Source organism: Crinia signifera, chromosome 11, assembly GCF_055691185.1.
Source record: "Crinia signifera chromosome 11, ASM5569118v1, whole genome shotgun sequence".
Lineage (NCBI taxonomy): Eukaryota > Metazoa > Chordata > Amphibia > Anura > Myobatrachidae > Crinia > Crinia signifera.
In genome coordinates, this window is record NC_139227.1 from 39,054,786 (window position 1) to 39,070,055 (window position 15,270).

General features: G+C 48.2%; 1 protein-coding gene across 5 annotated transcripts in view; it reads right to left on the reverse strand.

The window, feature by feature from the left end:
- Nucleotides 1–2,241: 2,241 nt before the first annotated feature.
- KCTD19 (potassium channel tetramerization domain containing 19) overlaps nucleotides 2,242–15,270 on the reverse strand; it is a 36,598-nt gene continuing 23,569 nt past the window's right edge. For 2 of the 5 annotated variants that reach the window (XM_083165469.1, XM_083165470.1), the window contains exons 8-16: nucleotides 14,426–14,529; nucleotides 13,765–13,907; nucleotides 10,448–10,531; nucleotides 8,469–8,523; nucleotides 6,396–6,561; nucleotides 6,122–6,298; nucleotides 5,696–5,850; nucleotides 5,064–5,165; nucleotides 2,624–3,392 (exon numbers count right to left, since the gene is read on the reverse strand). In XM_083165469.1, coding sequence (XP_083021595.1) covers nucleotides 3,282–3,392; nucleotides 5,064–5,165; nucleotides 5,696–5,850; nucleotides 6,122–6,298; nucleotides 6,396–6,561; nucleotides 8,469–8,523; nucleotides 10,448–10,531; nucleotides 13,765–13,907; nucleotides 14,426–14,529 — 1,097 coding nt within the window. In that variant the 3' untranslated portion in view covers nucleotides 2,624–3,281. Of the gene's footprint in view, nucleotides 2,340–2,623; nucleotides 3,393–5,063; nucleotides 5,166–5,695; nucleotides 5,851–6,121; nucleotides 6,299–6,395; nucleotides 6,562–8,468; nucleotides 8,524–10,447; nucleotides 10,532–13,764; nucleotides 13,908–14,425; nucleotides 14,530–15,270 lie in introns of those variants that run through there. The other 3 variants (XM_083165467.1, XM_083165468.1, XM_083165471.1) reach the window with 3 other exon arrangements.

The following is a 15,270-nucleotide window of genomic DNA, read 5'->3' on the forward strand; positions in this document are numbered from 1 at the left end:
GTAACATTAATCATGTGTAACACAATGTCTTATGTCAATAAGCAGGTATCAGCTCATTAGCGATGCAACTTTATTCTGCTGCCGGTGATCAGTGTCTGTGTGTGTTTGTGTGTTTGTGTGTGTCTGCCCAGTAACTTAAAGCAACACATTCACATGTGCAGTGTGGCTGTCTGATCTGATGAATGCCATGTTTGTGCTATGTTGATTCTGTGTGATAACACACACTGCCATTTGTGTGGGTGTGTAATTATTTACAGAGGTATCAAAATTTGTGAATCACAAATCACTAGGCCGCCTTGCCACACCCCGTGAGAGGATGGGAATAGAATGAATCTGTTTTCCAGATGCATATAAATAGATTGTATAACCCAGCACATCTTCTTCCCAACCAAACACTTTTCCATGAAGCTCTTCCTATATTGTACACATAGAGGGGAAGGCAGACCCCAGCATAGGAACAAATGGCCAAATGGGATGTCATAGAAATGTCACTGGTTTTTACCGTCAGGGAACATGAGCCGACGATGTTGTCCCATACTGCTTCTTGCATAGGTCTGGGCTGCAAATCAGTGCTGAAAGACAGACCACACTGTGCTAGGGGGAGCAGGGAGGTGATGTTTTATGTAATATAGGCGCCGGCTGCCTCATCCCGGGATGCTATACGATCATTAGGTTGATCTATATTAGGTCGACATGCATTGGGTCGACAGCTAACGGTCGACGTGACTTAGGTTGACACATGAAATAGGTTGACATGGATAAGTTCGACAGGGTTGGAAGGTCGACACAAGCATTAGGTTGACAATGGGAAGGTCGACAGTCAAAAGGACAGTCATGAGTTTTTCATGTTTGTTTGAGCCGACATGTGCCGACAGGTGGTATTTCATGCCCTGCCATCCACTACGGGGCGGTGGGAGAATATAATACACTGTTCATCATCTCTGGGAATAACCCACAAACAAGTCACTTGGCGGCACCATTGATTTAAGAATTTATCAAAGCTGGGGGAGAGATAAAGTACCAACCAATCATCTCCGGACGTTTTCAAACACAGCCTATAAAATGAGTGTCAAAAGCTGATGGCTACACTTTATCTCTCTCCATACTTTAGAACACAAAGTCACTAAAAACTGAGATCATTTTGTATTATGGTCGGTTAGTGTAGAGTGTGGGAAAATAAGCTGCAGCCCATCCTAAGCTGTAATTACTGAACACAGGGGTTTATTACACATGTAAAGCTACTAGCGTGTTAGATACACCATGCACCTAACCTGTTCCTCTACAGAACTACGTTTCCTCAGACAGGACTGTCCAGATGCCATTACTGAGGTTACCCCCAGAGCAGTGTTCCAGGGTGATCAGGAAAGCAGGAGATAATGACATGATCAATGCATCTGACAGACATCAAAAATGTCACCCAACAAGTGAACACTCCCACGGTCACAGCTGTAATGTGAGGACTATGGGGACAGTATCATTAGGAGCATTGGGAAATACTGAAGTTGTAGCTAGAACTCCATCTTCTGTCCATATAGGGTATGGCATATAAGAGACATTACATTGCTGCTACTAACACCAATGATATATGTACTGTAGATCCACCTAAAGGTATCTTTGCAGAACTCTATACATATAGGGGGGTTATTCTGGTTCACTCGCAAAGGCAAATTCCTTCTCAAGTGGACAAAACCATGTGCACTGCAGGGGGGGGGGCAGATGTAACATGTGCAGAGAGTTAGATTTGGGTGGGGTTTTACTGCAAAGTGAGATCTATATTGCAGTGTAAAAATAAATATAAATATATAGCTATCAGTATTTTCCCTGCACAGAAACAAAATACCGCACCCAAATTGAATTCTTTCTGCACATGTTACATCTGCCCCACCTGCAGTGCACATGGTGTTGTACATTTGAGAAGGAATTTGCCTTTGCGAGTGAACCAGAATAATGGCCTTAGTAAGAGGTGGGTAGGCCTCATGTTGTCTGTCTGCTTGTCTGTGTGTGTAATGTTTGTGTGTGTGTGTGTGTCTCACTCTATATACTAGTTAAAGCCCATCAAAATGATGGCTTCTGCAATTTACATTCACTTTGAGCTGTGACCGTTTTTACTTTCACTTTGAGCTGTGACAGTTTTTAGCCCACAAACTCTCCACCCTACCCTCAGTCCCTATCTGCTCCTACCTCCTATCTGTCTTCGCAGCTCCCTCTCTCCATATATACTGCAAGTTTGAAACAGACCAGTGTCCCTGCAAAAATTGCTTTAATTTTCTGTTGACATATTTTAGCACACAAAGGAGTAATTTGGTCCATCAAGTGGCCTCTTTTGGTCAGTGGCGGTACTTCACGTCATAGAGAGGAGGATAGATAGATAGAGACACATTTTTATAATTATTATCTTTTAAATATGGCGCCACAAGTGTAGGACAAATACAGAGTACATAAAACATAAATATGCAAAACAAGAACACAGGGAGTTAAAGTTTAAGAAAATGTAGGACAAGTACAGGAATATATATATATATATATATATATATATATATATATATATATATATATATATATATATATATATATATATATATATATATATATATATATATATATATATATATAAAATGTCGCTGGCTGCTGAGGAAACACTGACAACATTTTTCTATGAACTAATCACAATAGTACCACAACATGGCCGCCATATCCACTCTGCAGGTTACAGACGATCTTCAATACAGGGTTTTTAGGGTTTGTTGTCTTTTTCGCATAAACTTTTTTTTTTTTTGAATTTCTGATCTCAGCTCATTAGTCACAAACTCTAGGAGCTCTGCTGCCACCTTCTGCTGTAAAGCGGTAATGCCTGTCCAAGTTGTGCTGTATCAGTCCAGTGGGGAAAGATCCGACAGACGCTTATTCCCATGTAGAACCTGACAGGGTCAGTCCTATGTTACATAATGTCCTCCCTCCCCCACTCAGTATCCACCTTATAACGTCACATTCTGAGGTGGGCATGCCATCACAGAACTAGAGGCGTTTGCTTTGCCTATTAATGAGTGTCATGCTTCGAATTAACTTCAGATTAAAAATAAGGCTGCCAGTGATGCTACATACAGGAAACTTACTGTGCACTATACAAATCCTTCCCCCACAACACATCAGTTTTGGCAAGCACCTTAAATCCAGAGCACATTGTGGTGGTTAGAAAGCATTTTGGGTACAGTGGTCACACAGAAACCTGGCGTCAGATATTATGTACTGAGAAACAAACCAGAACTATTGTCAGCTGCTGTTCATGGCGCCAGGATTGCTGTCACAGCAGAACAGGATGCCGCCCGGTGACCGCCTCTCTGTAGCATCATATTAATGCACTGACTGAACTTTCTTGCACACGGCAAAGTGAGCTATAAACAGATAAGGATACAAAGACATGACTGGGCAAAGTGGGGTGTGCTTACTAATCTGCAGCATAAACCCATAGTAGGGGGATTCTACACAACCGCCATTCTCTGTATAGCAACCAGGTGTTATGCCAGTTGCCAGCCAGAAAAGGGCATTTATATTCCTACGCTAAATCCGTTTATATGGATCCACTGGAGAACACTGGTGCTAAATGCGGAAATCTATGACATGTCTTCCTAGCCTGCAACCAGACAGTGAATGGCTTGATGGTTGGCCGGTGCTATCCACCACTCAGAGTGCAGCATTTTTTCCCTATTTCCCAGCCTGCAGCCAGACAGTAAATGGCTGTCAGCATGCTGATTGGTGGATGGCTAGAGCCATCTACCAATCAGGGTACTGACAGCCATTCATTGCATGGAAGCAAGTGGAGAGATGGTGCGGGACTGCAGGAGGGGCATGTTACAATTTGTTAAAAAAGAAAATCTCCTTAATGGGTTGGTAGGGGCCCCAGTGCATTGCCAGGGCCTATAAGACTGCTAAGACGGCCCTGTATAGAGATGTTGCCCCTAGCAACCACATACTAGCTATTATTATTTAAAAGGTGCTAAATAAATGATAACTATAATTTAATTCTGCCTCTAAAAATCTGCCTTCTAGAGTGCAATAAAGGGAGAAGGGAGGGGCACCGCCACTGTCAGTGAGGCAGTTGGTGGCAGTGGGTGCGGTTCCCCTATTTGTGTTTTGAAACCCCGGTACTGCTTTCCTAGCATGGTGCCCGTCTCACTGATTGTAGGCCTTACTTAAGGCATACAATCAGTACAATTGAAACGATTTTTTAATTGTATGGATCTCATCTTATGCATCTCATGGATCTTATACATCCATAAGATGCATGAGATCCATGAGATAAAAAATCGTGAGCCCCCAATAACCATTGTTAACGCCACCAGCACTATCAACGCCAACCCGAAGTGTGGTGAGCGCAGCGAGCCCGCGAGGGGCGGCGGTACGCGTCCTCCGACCTTTTCATACCCTCTCTATCCACGTCGGCGTGGAGTTGATTTTATATAGTGTGGCGAGCCACCGAGTCCCGCGAGGGGACGCGGACTACTTCACATGTATTACGCGTCCCTTCGCGGGGCTCGCCACGCTTCGGGCTCGGTGGCTCGCTGCGCTCGCCACGCTTCGGGTTGGCGTCAATAGTGGGGTGGCGTTAACAATGGGGGGGCCATTTCACCCATGAGGGCGGTTAGCAAATAAAATTGGGGTTTTGGGGGCTTTTTACATTGGAATAAATGTAACATTGGGTCTCAGGGACCATTTCACATTGATTCCAATGTAAAAATTGCGTTGATCGCGTCGATTGCATCATCTCATGCATCTTATGCCGCACAAACACATGAGATGCTTAAGATATCAGCCCCACACATACAATCTAGATCGTGGGCGCCGTGCTAGGAAAGCAGTACCGAAACCCCTAGAGCCACCCCTGACCTTAAATATAAATCCAATTATTATCCAATTGGGGGAACGGGACCAACAAAACTTGGGGACTTGCCAAACAGAGTAGCACAGAGCGCCTTCGGGTGCAGCACATACTGGCGGTCACCTGACTGCACTACCTGAATGTACATGTAATATATCTACATGCAGTCACACCGGGAGTCCCTTACCTCCAGCCAGCACAGTAACGTCTCCTGCGTGCTCCTCTCCTCTCTGTAAGGCTCCAGGCTCAGTAAGTCATCCACAAACTGTCTGGTAGGAAGTCGGGAATCCTGAAATTAAATGATAATGGTTAATATACTAATAAAGGGATCAAAAAACATCTAGAAGGTGCAATTATAGCAACAGGAGCTCCACATATGGACCTGATCCCCGCAGTGACGTCAGCCATGATACGGTATACCTATCGCAGGCGGCACCAATCCCAGGAGTGTCTCCCAATATCTGGGGTCTCCCAGTAGGCAAGTAGGAGTAATCCACCTCTCTACCGTTGCATATAAGTGCTTATCTTTATGGATGTACATCAATCATATACAGAATGTACTAACATATGTGATGATCATCGCAAGGCCATCTCTTCTGAAAAGTGTTAGTGTGTGTCCGAGGGTCTTCTCCACCTCCTAGCCCCGGGAGCCTCCTAGTAATGATGTCAGCAGTCCCGGGCTCCTCCTCGGTGGTCTGTGTTGCTGGACCTGGTAGTGAGCCGGAAGGCTGCCAGCACAGGAGGTGCGGAGTGAGCAGTGCTGAGCTGCTGAGGCAGCGAGATGCGGAAAGAAGCCCTTAGGTAATATATAGATCTTACCCACAGCATGCTCACAAGTCTCATCACTGAGCACGTTCTGGACTTAGGGTCCCCCTGTTGTATGGAGTCCAGGATCACACCAGTCAGAAAGGAGTGACAGTTCCTGCCATAAAATATCTCCTCATACGTCATATTAAAACTCAGAAACACAATACCTGCAATTCAGTGACAACACAAGAAGATAATGGGTAAGTGACAGCTTGCCACAGCGCACTGACACCCAGAGTGGAAGCAGAGTAACACTGGTCTCTAGAAGTAACCATCCCTAGTACTTGGGTTTGGCCTCAGTGAGGTCCCTGCTTCCCAGCATAATGGCTCAATGCATTTACACACACACACACACACACACACACATTCACTTTACAAAATAACTGCATCCATTATGTGTAAGTGACAAGTGAAGCATACATCTATATTATACTGTACCATTTGGTGCAGCTGTAAAATCAGCAGGCTCAGGGATATAACACTGAGAAGTATATAGACAGCTTTCTTGAAAGGAAGCTGCACAGCCATCATTGGCCACTAGGTGGTGATGATGTACCCAAAGAATAGCACCAAGCTCATCAGGTGCTCCCCTTTCCATGGCTCGCCGGTTATAATCTAAAGAGAACAAAGGTTAGAGTTTAGGGTGGCCAATCTCTGAATCCTGATCATCAGAATCCCGGGTTTGGCCGTAAAATGGATGGGATTTCAATACCTGAAATCCGGGATTTCAGGATTAGACTGCGCATCGCTCCATTATGTACTGAACCATGCCACAGCACCGAGTGCAGCTTTGGGGCGTCCCCACCAGGTGGTCCAGGAGAGGAGACATGTATTGTGTGGTGGTCACAGGCAGAGCTCTTGGTGCTGGTTTCATGAAGCTGTATGACAAGAGAGATTAGGTATTACATTGGGGTTCCAGACAGTGTCTAGCCAGACATTTAATAGGTCAACATCAAAAGTTAGACATGCATTAGTTAGACATTGACAAAAGTTAAGGCCCCCATACATCGAGGCGATTTGGTCCGATTTTGGCCGATTGCGACCAATTGGCCTGTTAAATCGGACCAAATCGCCTCTTCCTGACATGCCGTCGGGTCTGATGCGCGGTCCCGTGCGCATCGGACCCGACCAGGTGGTCGGACCGGCAGGCCGTCCGACCACCCGTTCCTACAGGTGGTGAGGCGGGCGGGAAGCAGGGACGCATGCGATCCATCACAACGGATCGCATGTGTCCCTGCCGCCGGGAAGGTCCCGGCGGCTCGCACTCTGTCGGGTGTCCGTACACTGCTGCGAGACGTCGCAGGCAGTGTATGGGCACCTTTAGACATGCATTAGTTAGACATTGACAAAAGTTAGACATTGACAAAAGTTAGACATGCATTAGTTAGATATTGACAAAAGTTAGACATGCATTAGTTAGACATTGACAAAAGTTAGACATGCATTAGTTAGACAGTGATAAAAGTTAGACATGCATTAGACAGACTATAATGACAAACGTTAGGTCAATGTTAGTTCAACGTGACGTCCTGTGACCCGCCCCGTCTCCATCCTAACACTTATTAATAAACGTCAGTTCAGACTGGACTTTTATTTGCGAAGGCAGGAGAAATCATTCGATGGTTGGCGACCATTGAATGTTTTCTCCTCCTAGTGGCAACATGCGACGGGGATGTCTTCTTGTACACATCCCGTCGCACGTTACCTAGGGGATTCAGCGGGTGGGGCGTATTTCTATAACCAGCACCAGGCTCATGGGCCGGTCCTGGCTTTCCAAAATACAGGGGACAGACTGAGAAGGGGCTCCCGTAAAACTAGCACCGGGCTAAAACAGCCAGCAGGCAAATGCCACAGATGTTTTATAGAAGTTCCCCCGGCCAAAGCATTAACCCTTGACTAGTCAGGCCAGGCTTGGACCCTGGGAGAGTGGGGACCCGCAATAAATGGGTCCACCCCTGCCCATGTTGAAGCCTGGGGCTGTCCCCAGTTCCTCTGAGTAGTGGGCACCGGGCTGATAGCCATAATGTGTAAAAAAAATCGATTTACTAACTATAAGTCCCAGCATGTGGGGCATTGAAGCTCACTGTGTCTTGCAGTTCTACAACTTAACCAATAGTCAAATAAAATACACACACACACACTGTAAAAATTAAAACTTTAATACAAACTACATTCACCCATACATACTTACCTATAGCGTCCACCATAGGCCAGTCCTCTTCTCCAGTAGATATCTATAGGTGTACCTGTGGAAATACATTATACTCACATCCAATCCTGTGTAGATTGAGTCCTCTTCGTTCCATGTAGCAACCACGGATTAAAAAAGAAACCGACAATCCCGATACCATAACGAACTGGAGGAGCCGCAAGTCAGTTTACACTTGGGACTTCTCCCCCGAACTGGGGGATTTGTCGGTGACGTCATACACTGGGTCCTTCCCCCAGCCAATCAGCAGAGAGCACTGGGGGAGCACCACGGATAACTAGCTGTTTGTGCCTCCATAGAAACCCTTTGTTAAAATTTAACATTGGCGTCTATGGGCGGTTCCCTTCACAGACGCCCATGTTAAATATGGCCGTCTACGATGGGAACCGCCCATACAGGCACCAATACCATACACGGCTTAATGTAACGTGTGCCTCATGGGCACAGTAACTGCTGGGTCCCCCTCCTGACTGCTAGAGAGGGGCGATGTGCAGCACTCAGCTCTCAGGAGCAGGGGACAAAAATACAACCACTGTCATATGTCAGATCAGAAACACACACACACACAGGAATCACCTCTGGCTTGGGGTCTTCTGAACACCTGGTGGGCAAGCGGGTTTCTAGCCATAATCTGAAGAACAAACATTGCATCTATCACGTATACAGCCAAGTCTGCATAGGGATTACATTTAGGGATGGCCATCGACCATCGATGATTTAAAACCATCAATGGTTTGTGGCCGATGTTGAATACTTTTGCCATCGATGTGGGAGTACCAGATGGTTTCCCTACATCAATGGCAAAGGAGAAGCGATGTTTCCTTTTTTTTCAAGGTGCCAGGACACGGAGCATAGCTCCGCCCCCCGACACCTGGAATTCCCGCCCCCGTGTTCTGATTGGCACACGGGCCATTCATTCAAATATAATGTATGACCATCGATAGCTAAAACTATTAATGGTTATCCATCAAATAGTTTGCCACTATCGATGGCTGGGTGCAGAATTTCCATCGATGGCAACCATCGATGGCGTCTGCACCGATGGCCATCCCTAATTACATTCTTATATCTGCTAAAGGACTGCATTATTTTTATTGTTATTACAGTTTATTAACAAGGTGCCACAAGCGGTTGTCGGCACCTTACATAGGGCACACATAACATTACAGTGACCGAGACACTACAACAGAACACAGGTAACAACTAGCAGCACAGTTCTCAGTACTCAATACAGCTGGGATGTAGGGAAGCAGAAAAGGTGTCCGTGTACTACCTGGAGCAGCGCCGTACATAGGGCACACATTAGCACAATACAGGGGACACATAACATTACAGTGACCGAGACACTACAACAGAACACAGGTAACAACTAGCAGCACAGTTCTCAGTACTCAATACAGCTGGGATGTAGGGAAGCAGAAGAGGTGTCCGTGTACTACCAGGGGCAGCACCATACATAGGGCACACATTAGCACAATACAGGGGACACAGAACATTACAGCAACTGAGACACTACAACAGAGTGCAGGTCACAATTAGCAGCACAGTGTTATCAGTACACAATACAGCTGGGATGTAGGGAAGCAGAAGAGGTGTCTGTGTACTACCAGGAGCAGCGCCGTACATAGGGCACACATTAGCACAATACAGGGGACACAGAACATTACAGTAACTGAGACACTACAACAGAGTGCAGGTCACAATTAGCAGCACAAGTCCCAGTACACAACACAGCTGGTATGTAGGTAAGCAGAGGAGGTGTCTGTGTACTACCAGGGGCGACTGTCATTGGAAGAGGTAAACGATTATGAGTGAGAAGAGATGCAGGTATAGGTGGTTGCTGAGTATGAGAGAGCTGTAATTGAAGTGTGGGAGAAGACATCAGTGAGAACAGGAGGGAAAAGTGCCCTGCTCCCAGGAACTTACAATTTAGAGGGAGGGGGAGACAGACAGGTGACATGTGGTGCAGGCAGGGAGGCCTAAAGGCAGGAAGTGAGCTGACGTGCAGGGACAGGGCTCCAGAAGTAGCCCACCCCTACGATATGCTGAGCCGGGAGGTCTGCACATGCGCGGTTAGCGCTGACCCCCCACCAACCCGGCAGCAGTGCGGTCCGTAGCCCATAGGCTACAATGGAATACCTCCATCTCAGAATGGCGGTAGCCCAGGGATGCGACGCGCTGCTGCCCGATGTTGATATATCAGGCAGCATCGCATCTCCCATAGAAACCTATGAGGGATTCGGCTGACAGCGGCGCAGGAGTGATCTCAGCAGGGATTCCTGCTGCAGTCCCTCCTGGTACATTTGGCTGATACTTAACATTTTTCGGCAAACCCCCAAAGATTTAGCCGCAAATATTGATTGATAAATGTGGCCCATATTCTGCAGAACATCTCATAATGTAACACCAGAAGTGGGCTCAAAACTGCGTTTATATAATGCTTTCTTAAACAATATTATTTATATAAAAACTAAGACACACACACACCCCCCACGCCCCCAGGTAAATGCTATGACGTTTGATGTTCCGCATGAGCTTCATGCCCCCAATATCACCTGTATGCCTGGCACTGCTGCAGAGCCTCCACCAGAGGCGGGATATTACACTCACTCACTTCCTGGCAGAGGAGCCTCCATTCTCTGGAACACAGCAACAGATGAATACAGAAATCATTTTGCGCTTCAATTGCACATTTCAACAAGTGGAGATTTAGAGGTACATGTAAGAGCGCTTCATCGCTGTGAGCTAGTGATTAAGGGCCCATTCAGGCTGCTCGCTGGGCTGCATGTGTTAGGAGCCCAGTGAGCCGGTTAACACCTCCCCGCCATCCCTGCCCTTGTTCAGGGTTTTGGGTACACATCCGTTCGCTAGCGCCGGCACAGAGGAGAAATTGTTCATTGCTTACTTACCATTGAATGATCTTTCCTCCTCTCCCCAGCACTCGCAGCCGCGGAGTCACATGGCAACTGCTAGGTTTTGAGTGTAATCAGGGCCCCTAGAGTTCGCCCGGCCACTCCCAGCATTTATATGGGTGCGCTCACCCTTTTGGTGGGCACGCCCACAAAATGCCAGGGGTCAATCAGTCCGCGAGCACCTTGGCAAGGGAAAATTTGCAGAAGCGCTTGCAGCCCCACTCTGTACATGCACATTACAAAAATGGGCATGCGCAATAGGGGCAACGTCAGACAGGGGCCAAATTAGGATCTGTGCGTGCAGGTGTAAATCCAACCCTGACTGTAAAGCCAAAATGTTCTTGGTTTTGCAATTTTAAATGATCACTGCTTTAAGGGGCTAATTCAGACAGGGGGTTATTCAAAACTAATCGGCTTGCGAATGAATTTGCAGCAAATCACCGATCCAGTTAAAATAATGATTTCTGCCCAGAAAAGGCGGCTTCCTGTCAGCCAACTACTGCGATCAAACTGCGACTACACAGCAGTAAGGAATTTGATGATATTTTCAGCTGTGCATGCATCCTGCCACTGATTGATAATTGCTCGATTCACAAATTGTAGGCTTAATTATCAAGATTTATTTATTAACATTTATTCAGTTGTACTTGACAGTAATAAAACAGACAGAGAGGTAAGAGGGCCCTGCTCTCAGGCTTACACTGTATAGAGACTGTGTCAGGTCACCGGTATAGCAGCCTATTACATACAGCCCTTAGTGTTCGCAGTGTAACTGACTTCCCCACTTTGCGGGACTTGGATCAAACCCAAAGGCCCTGCCTCATGTTATAGCAAACTATGAGTCATGTGATTGGTTACCTACCGGTGCCAACTGCCAAGTGTCTCTGTTTGATGTAAATAATGACTGGTGCCAGCGTTGTGCATAGCAAATAGAAGCGGTGACAGTTTATCCAGCATCATTTGCCTTTTACTTATACCCCTTTTCCATCTGGAAGCCGGGTTGCACCCGGGATTTTGTACCCGGCTACAACCTGGGTGCGACCCGGCTTGCAAACCCATTCACACTAGAGTCCCCACCCGGCATAATGCTGGGCGGGTGACAGCATCGGGAGGTGTTGTGAGATGAAAGCATCGGTTACCCGTTTACACTACACAGTGACAAAGGTGAACACGTGTTCAACCCTGGTCGCTACCTGGGTAGAAATGCCGGGTCTCACGAGGAAAGAGGAAGCTGAGGTACTCACGTGAATGCAGGGGGCAGGAGGAGGCATGGGAAGAAGAATCTGAGGTACTCACATAAATGCAGGGGCAGGAGGAGGCATGGGAAGAGGAAGCCGAGGTACTCACGTGAATGCAGGGGGCAGGAGGAGGCACGGGAAGAGGAAGCTGAGGTACTCAAGTGAATGCAGGGGGCAGGAGGAGGCACGGGAAGAAGAAGCTGAGGTACTCACGTGAATGCAGGGGGCAGGAGGAGGCATGGGAAGAGGAAGCTGAGGTACTCACATGAATGCAGGGGGCAGGAGGAGGCACGGGAAGAGGAAGCTGAGGTACTGACGTGAATGCAGGGGGCAGGAGGAGGCACGGGAAGAGGAAGCTGAGGTACTCACATGAATGCAGGGGGCAGGAGGAGGCACGGGAAGAGGAAGCTGAGGTACTCACATGAATGCAGGCAGCAGGAGGAGGCACGGGAAGAGGAAGCTGAGGTACTGACGTGAATGCAGGGGGCAGGAGGAGGCACAGGAAGAGGAAGCTGAGGTACTCACATGAATGCAGGGGGCAGGAGGAGGCACGGGAAGAGGAAGCTGAGGTACTGACGTGAATGCAGGGGGCAGGAGGAGGCACAGGAAGAGGAAGCTGAGGTACTCACATGAATGCAGGGGGCAGGAGGAGGCACGGGAAGAGGAAGCTGAGGTACTGACGTGAATGCATGGGGCAGGAGGAGGCACGGGAAGAGGAAGCTGAGGTACTCAAGTGAATGCAGGGGGCAGGAGGAGGCACAGGAAGAGGAAGCTGAGGTACTCACATAAATGCAGGGGGCAGGAGGAGGCATGGGAAGAGGAAGCCATGGTACTCACATAAATGCAGGGGCAGGAGGAGGCATGGGAAGAGGAAGCCGAGGTACTCACGTGAATGCAGGGGGCAGGAGGAGGCACGGGAAGAGGAAGCCAAGGTACTCATGTGAATGCAGGGGGCAGGAGGAGGCATGGGAAGAGGAAGCCGAGGTACTCAAGTGAATGCAGGGGGCAGGAGGAGGCACGGGAAAAAGAAGCTGAGGTACTCATGTGAATGCAGGGGGCAGGAGGAGGCATGGGAAGAGGAAGTTGAGGTACTCACGTGAATGCAGGCAGCAAAAGGAGGCACAGGAAGAGGAAGCTGAGGTACTCACGTGAATGCAGGCGGCAGGAGGAGGCATGGGAAGAGGAAGCTGAGGTACTCACGTACATGCAGGGGGCAGGAGGAGGCACGGGAAGAGGAAGCTGAGGTACTCACGTGAATGCAGGGGGCAGGAGGAGGCACGGGAAGAGGAAGCTGAGGTACTGACGTGAATGCAGGGGGCAGGAGGAGGCACAGGAAGAGGAAGCTGAGGTACTCACATGAATGCAGGCAGCAGGAGGAGGCACGGGAAGAGGAAGCTGAGGTACTGACGTGAATGCAGGGGGCAGGAGGAGGCACAGGAAGAGGAAGCTGAGGGACTCACGTGAATAGCAGGGGGCAGGAGGAGGCACGGGAAGAGGAAGCTGAGGTACTCACGTGAATGCAGGCGGCAGGAGGAGGCACGGGAAGAGGAAGCTGAGGTACTCACATGAATGCAGGCAGTAGGAGGAGGCACGGGAAGAGGAAGCTGAGGTACTGACGTGAATGCAGGGGGCAGGAGGAGGCACGGGAAGAGGAAGCTGAGGGACTCACGTGAATAGCAGGGGGCAGGAGGAGGCATGGGAAGAGGAAGCTGAGGTACTCACGTGAATGCAGGCGGCAGAAAAAGGCTGCCAAGTCTCAGGAAGTTGAGAATGTGCCGGAAGATCTGTCCATCTCCATTCACCAACAAGGCAAATCCACACGAGATCCAGCACGTCTTCTTGGGGTTATCCAGCAGCTCAGGATACTGAACAGAACAAGATGGATTTATCATCATTCATTTCTGACACAGCTACAAGTCATTAAACTCTGACACCTGCTCCAGATATGGACCCTCTATATCACCTTAATTACTGTGTATGTGATATGTAATAAAGTCATCCATATTTAATTGGGATGTGTTCAGGATCTCTGCGGTGGGGAGGCCAGCGGTTACAATACTGACGCCGGCATCCCAAGTACTGCCACGATACTGGCACCTGAATGATGAATCTCAACATTAATGAGTATACAAGTATCCAGACTGACGGTTTATCGAAAGTAAGTATGTGGGGCAGATGAGGGCTAGGCCAGGGATGGGGGTAGGTTTACGCACTTGGGGAGGGACGGGGGGATGGCAGTGCTTAGGCGGCAGGGAAGTTAGGATAGGGTTAGGTTGCAGGGCATTCTCAGCAGTAATACGCATGGATAAGCCAGAGATGTACTACATTGACAAAAGTAGTCTGGAACCAGCCAATACAGATATGGATCCCTATCTTACTGTACCTTAAGCAGAGTTTCCAGGTGCGTGGCATACCAGTGTGTGCCAACATAGACCCTGACAATCTGCTGCGCATGGATCTCCTTTACATCAGCTGTCCAGTTGTTACCTGGGTATATATAAGTATGTATAAAACTCACGGATCTGGGCCATTACTACACAAGCACAAGACTGTCACTGTCATTCCTCAGTAGCTGCTCCCACACATACTTCTCTCTGCTGATGATGTCACCCCTGGTGATGTCAGGGGCTGGGCAGTATGGGGACGTATAGAGGCCGATTCAGATCTGTTTGCGCCCACAGAAACGCTGGGAGGGCCCCAGCGAGCACAGGCCCTGCCAGCTCGGGCATATGGCGTCGGTGCCCGCTCAAATTTTGCGTCGCTACAAGCAGCCACCGAGTGACCGGGTCGCGTGGCGGCAGCATGCGTCGGGCAGAGGAGGAGAACCTCCTAACTAACCATCAAATGATTTCTCCTCTGTACGGGTGCTTGCGAAAAGATGTGTATTCGTACACATACGTTCACAGCGTAGACACTAAGTAGTCATCTGACCTCTTAATACACAGGTAGATAATATGATTGTCTGATTAGACAGTAGTAATCAGACCCAGCTATAGTCATCAGTAAAAAGTTTCCTTTTGCAGATTGAGGGGTAGATGTATGAAGCAGCGATAAGGGAGGAGAAGTGAGCCAGAGGAGAAGTGGCCCATGGCAACCAATCAACTGCTCTGTATAATTTTATATTATGCAAATTCTAGATGTTACTTCAGTGCTGATTGGTTGCCATGGACCAATTCTCATCTGGTTCACCTCTCCTCCAAAGTGCTTATAGTACAAGATGCTGTAGGT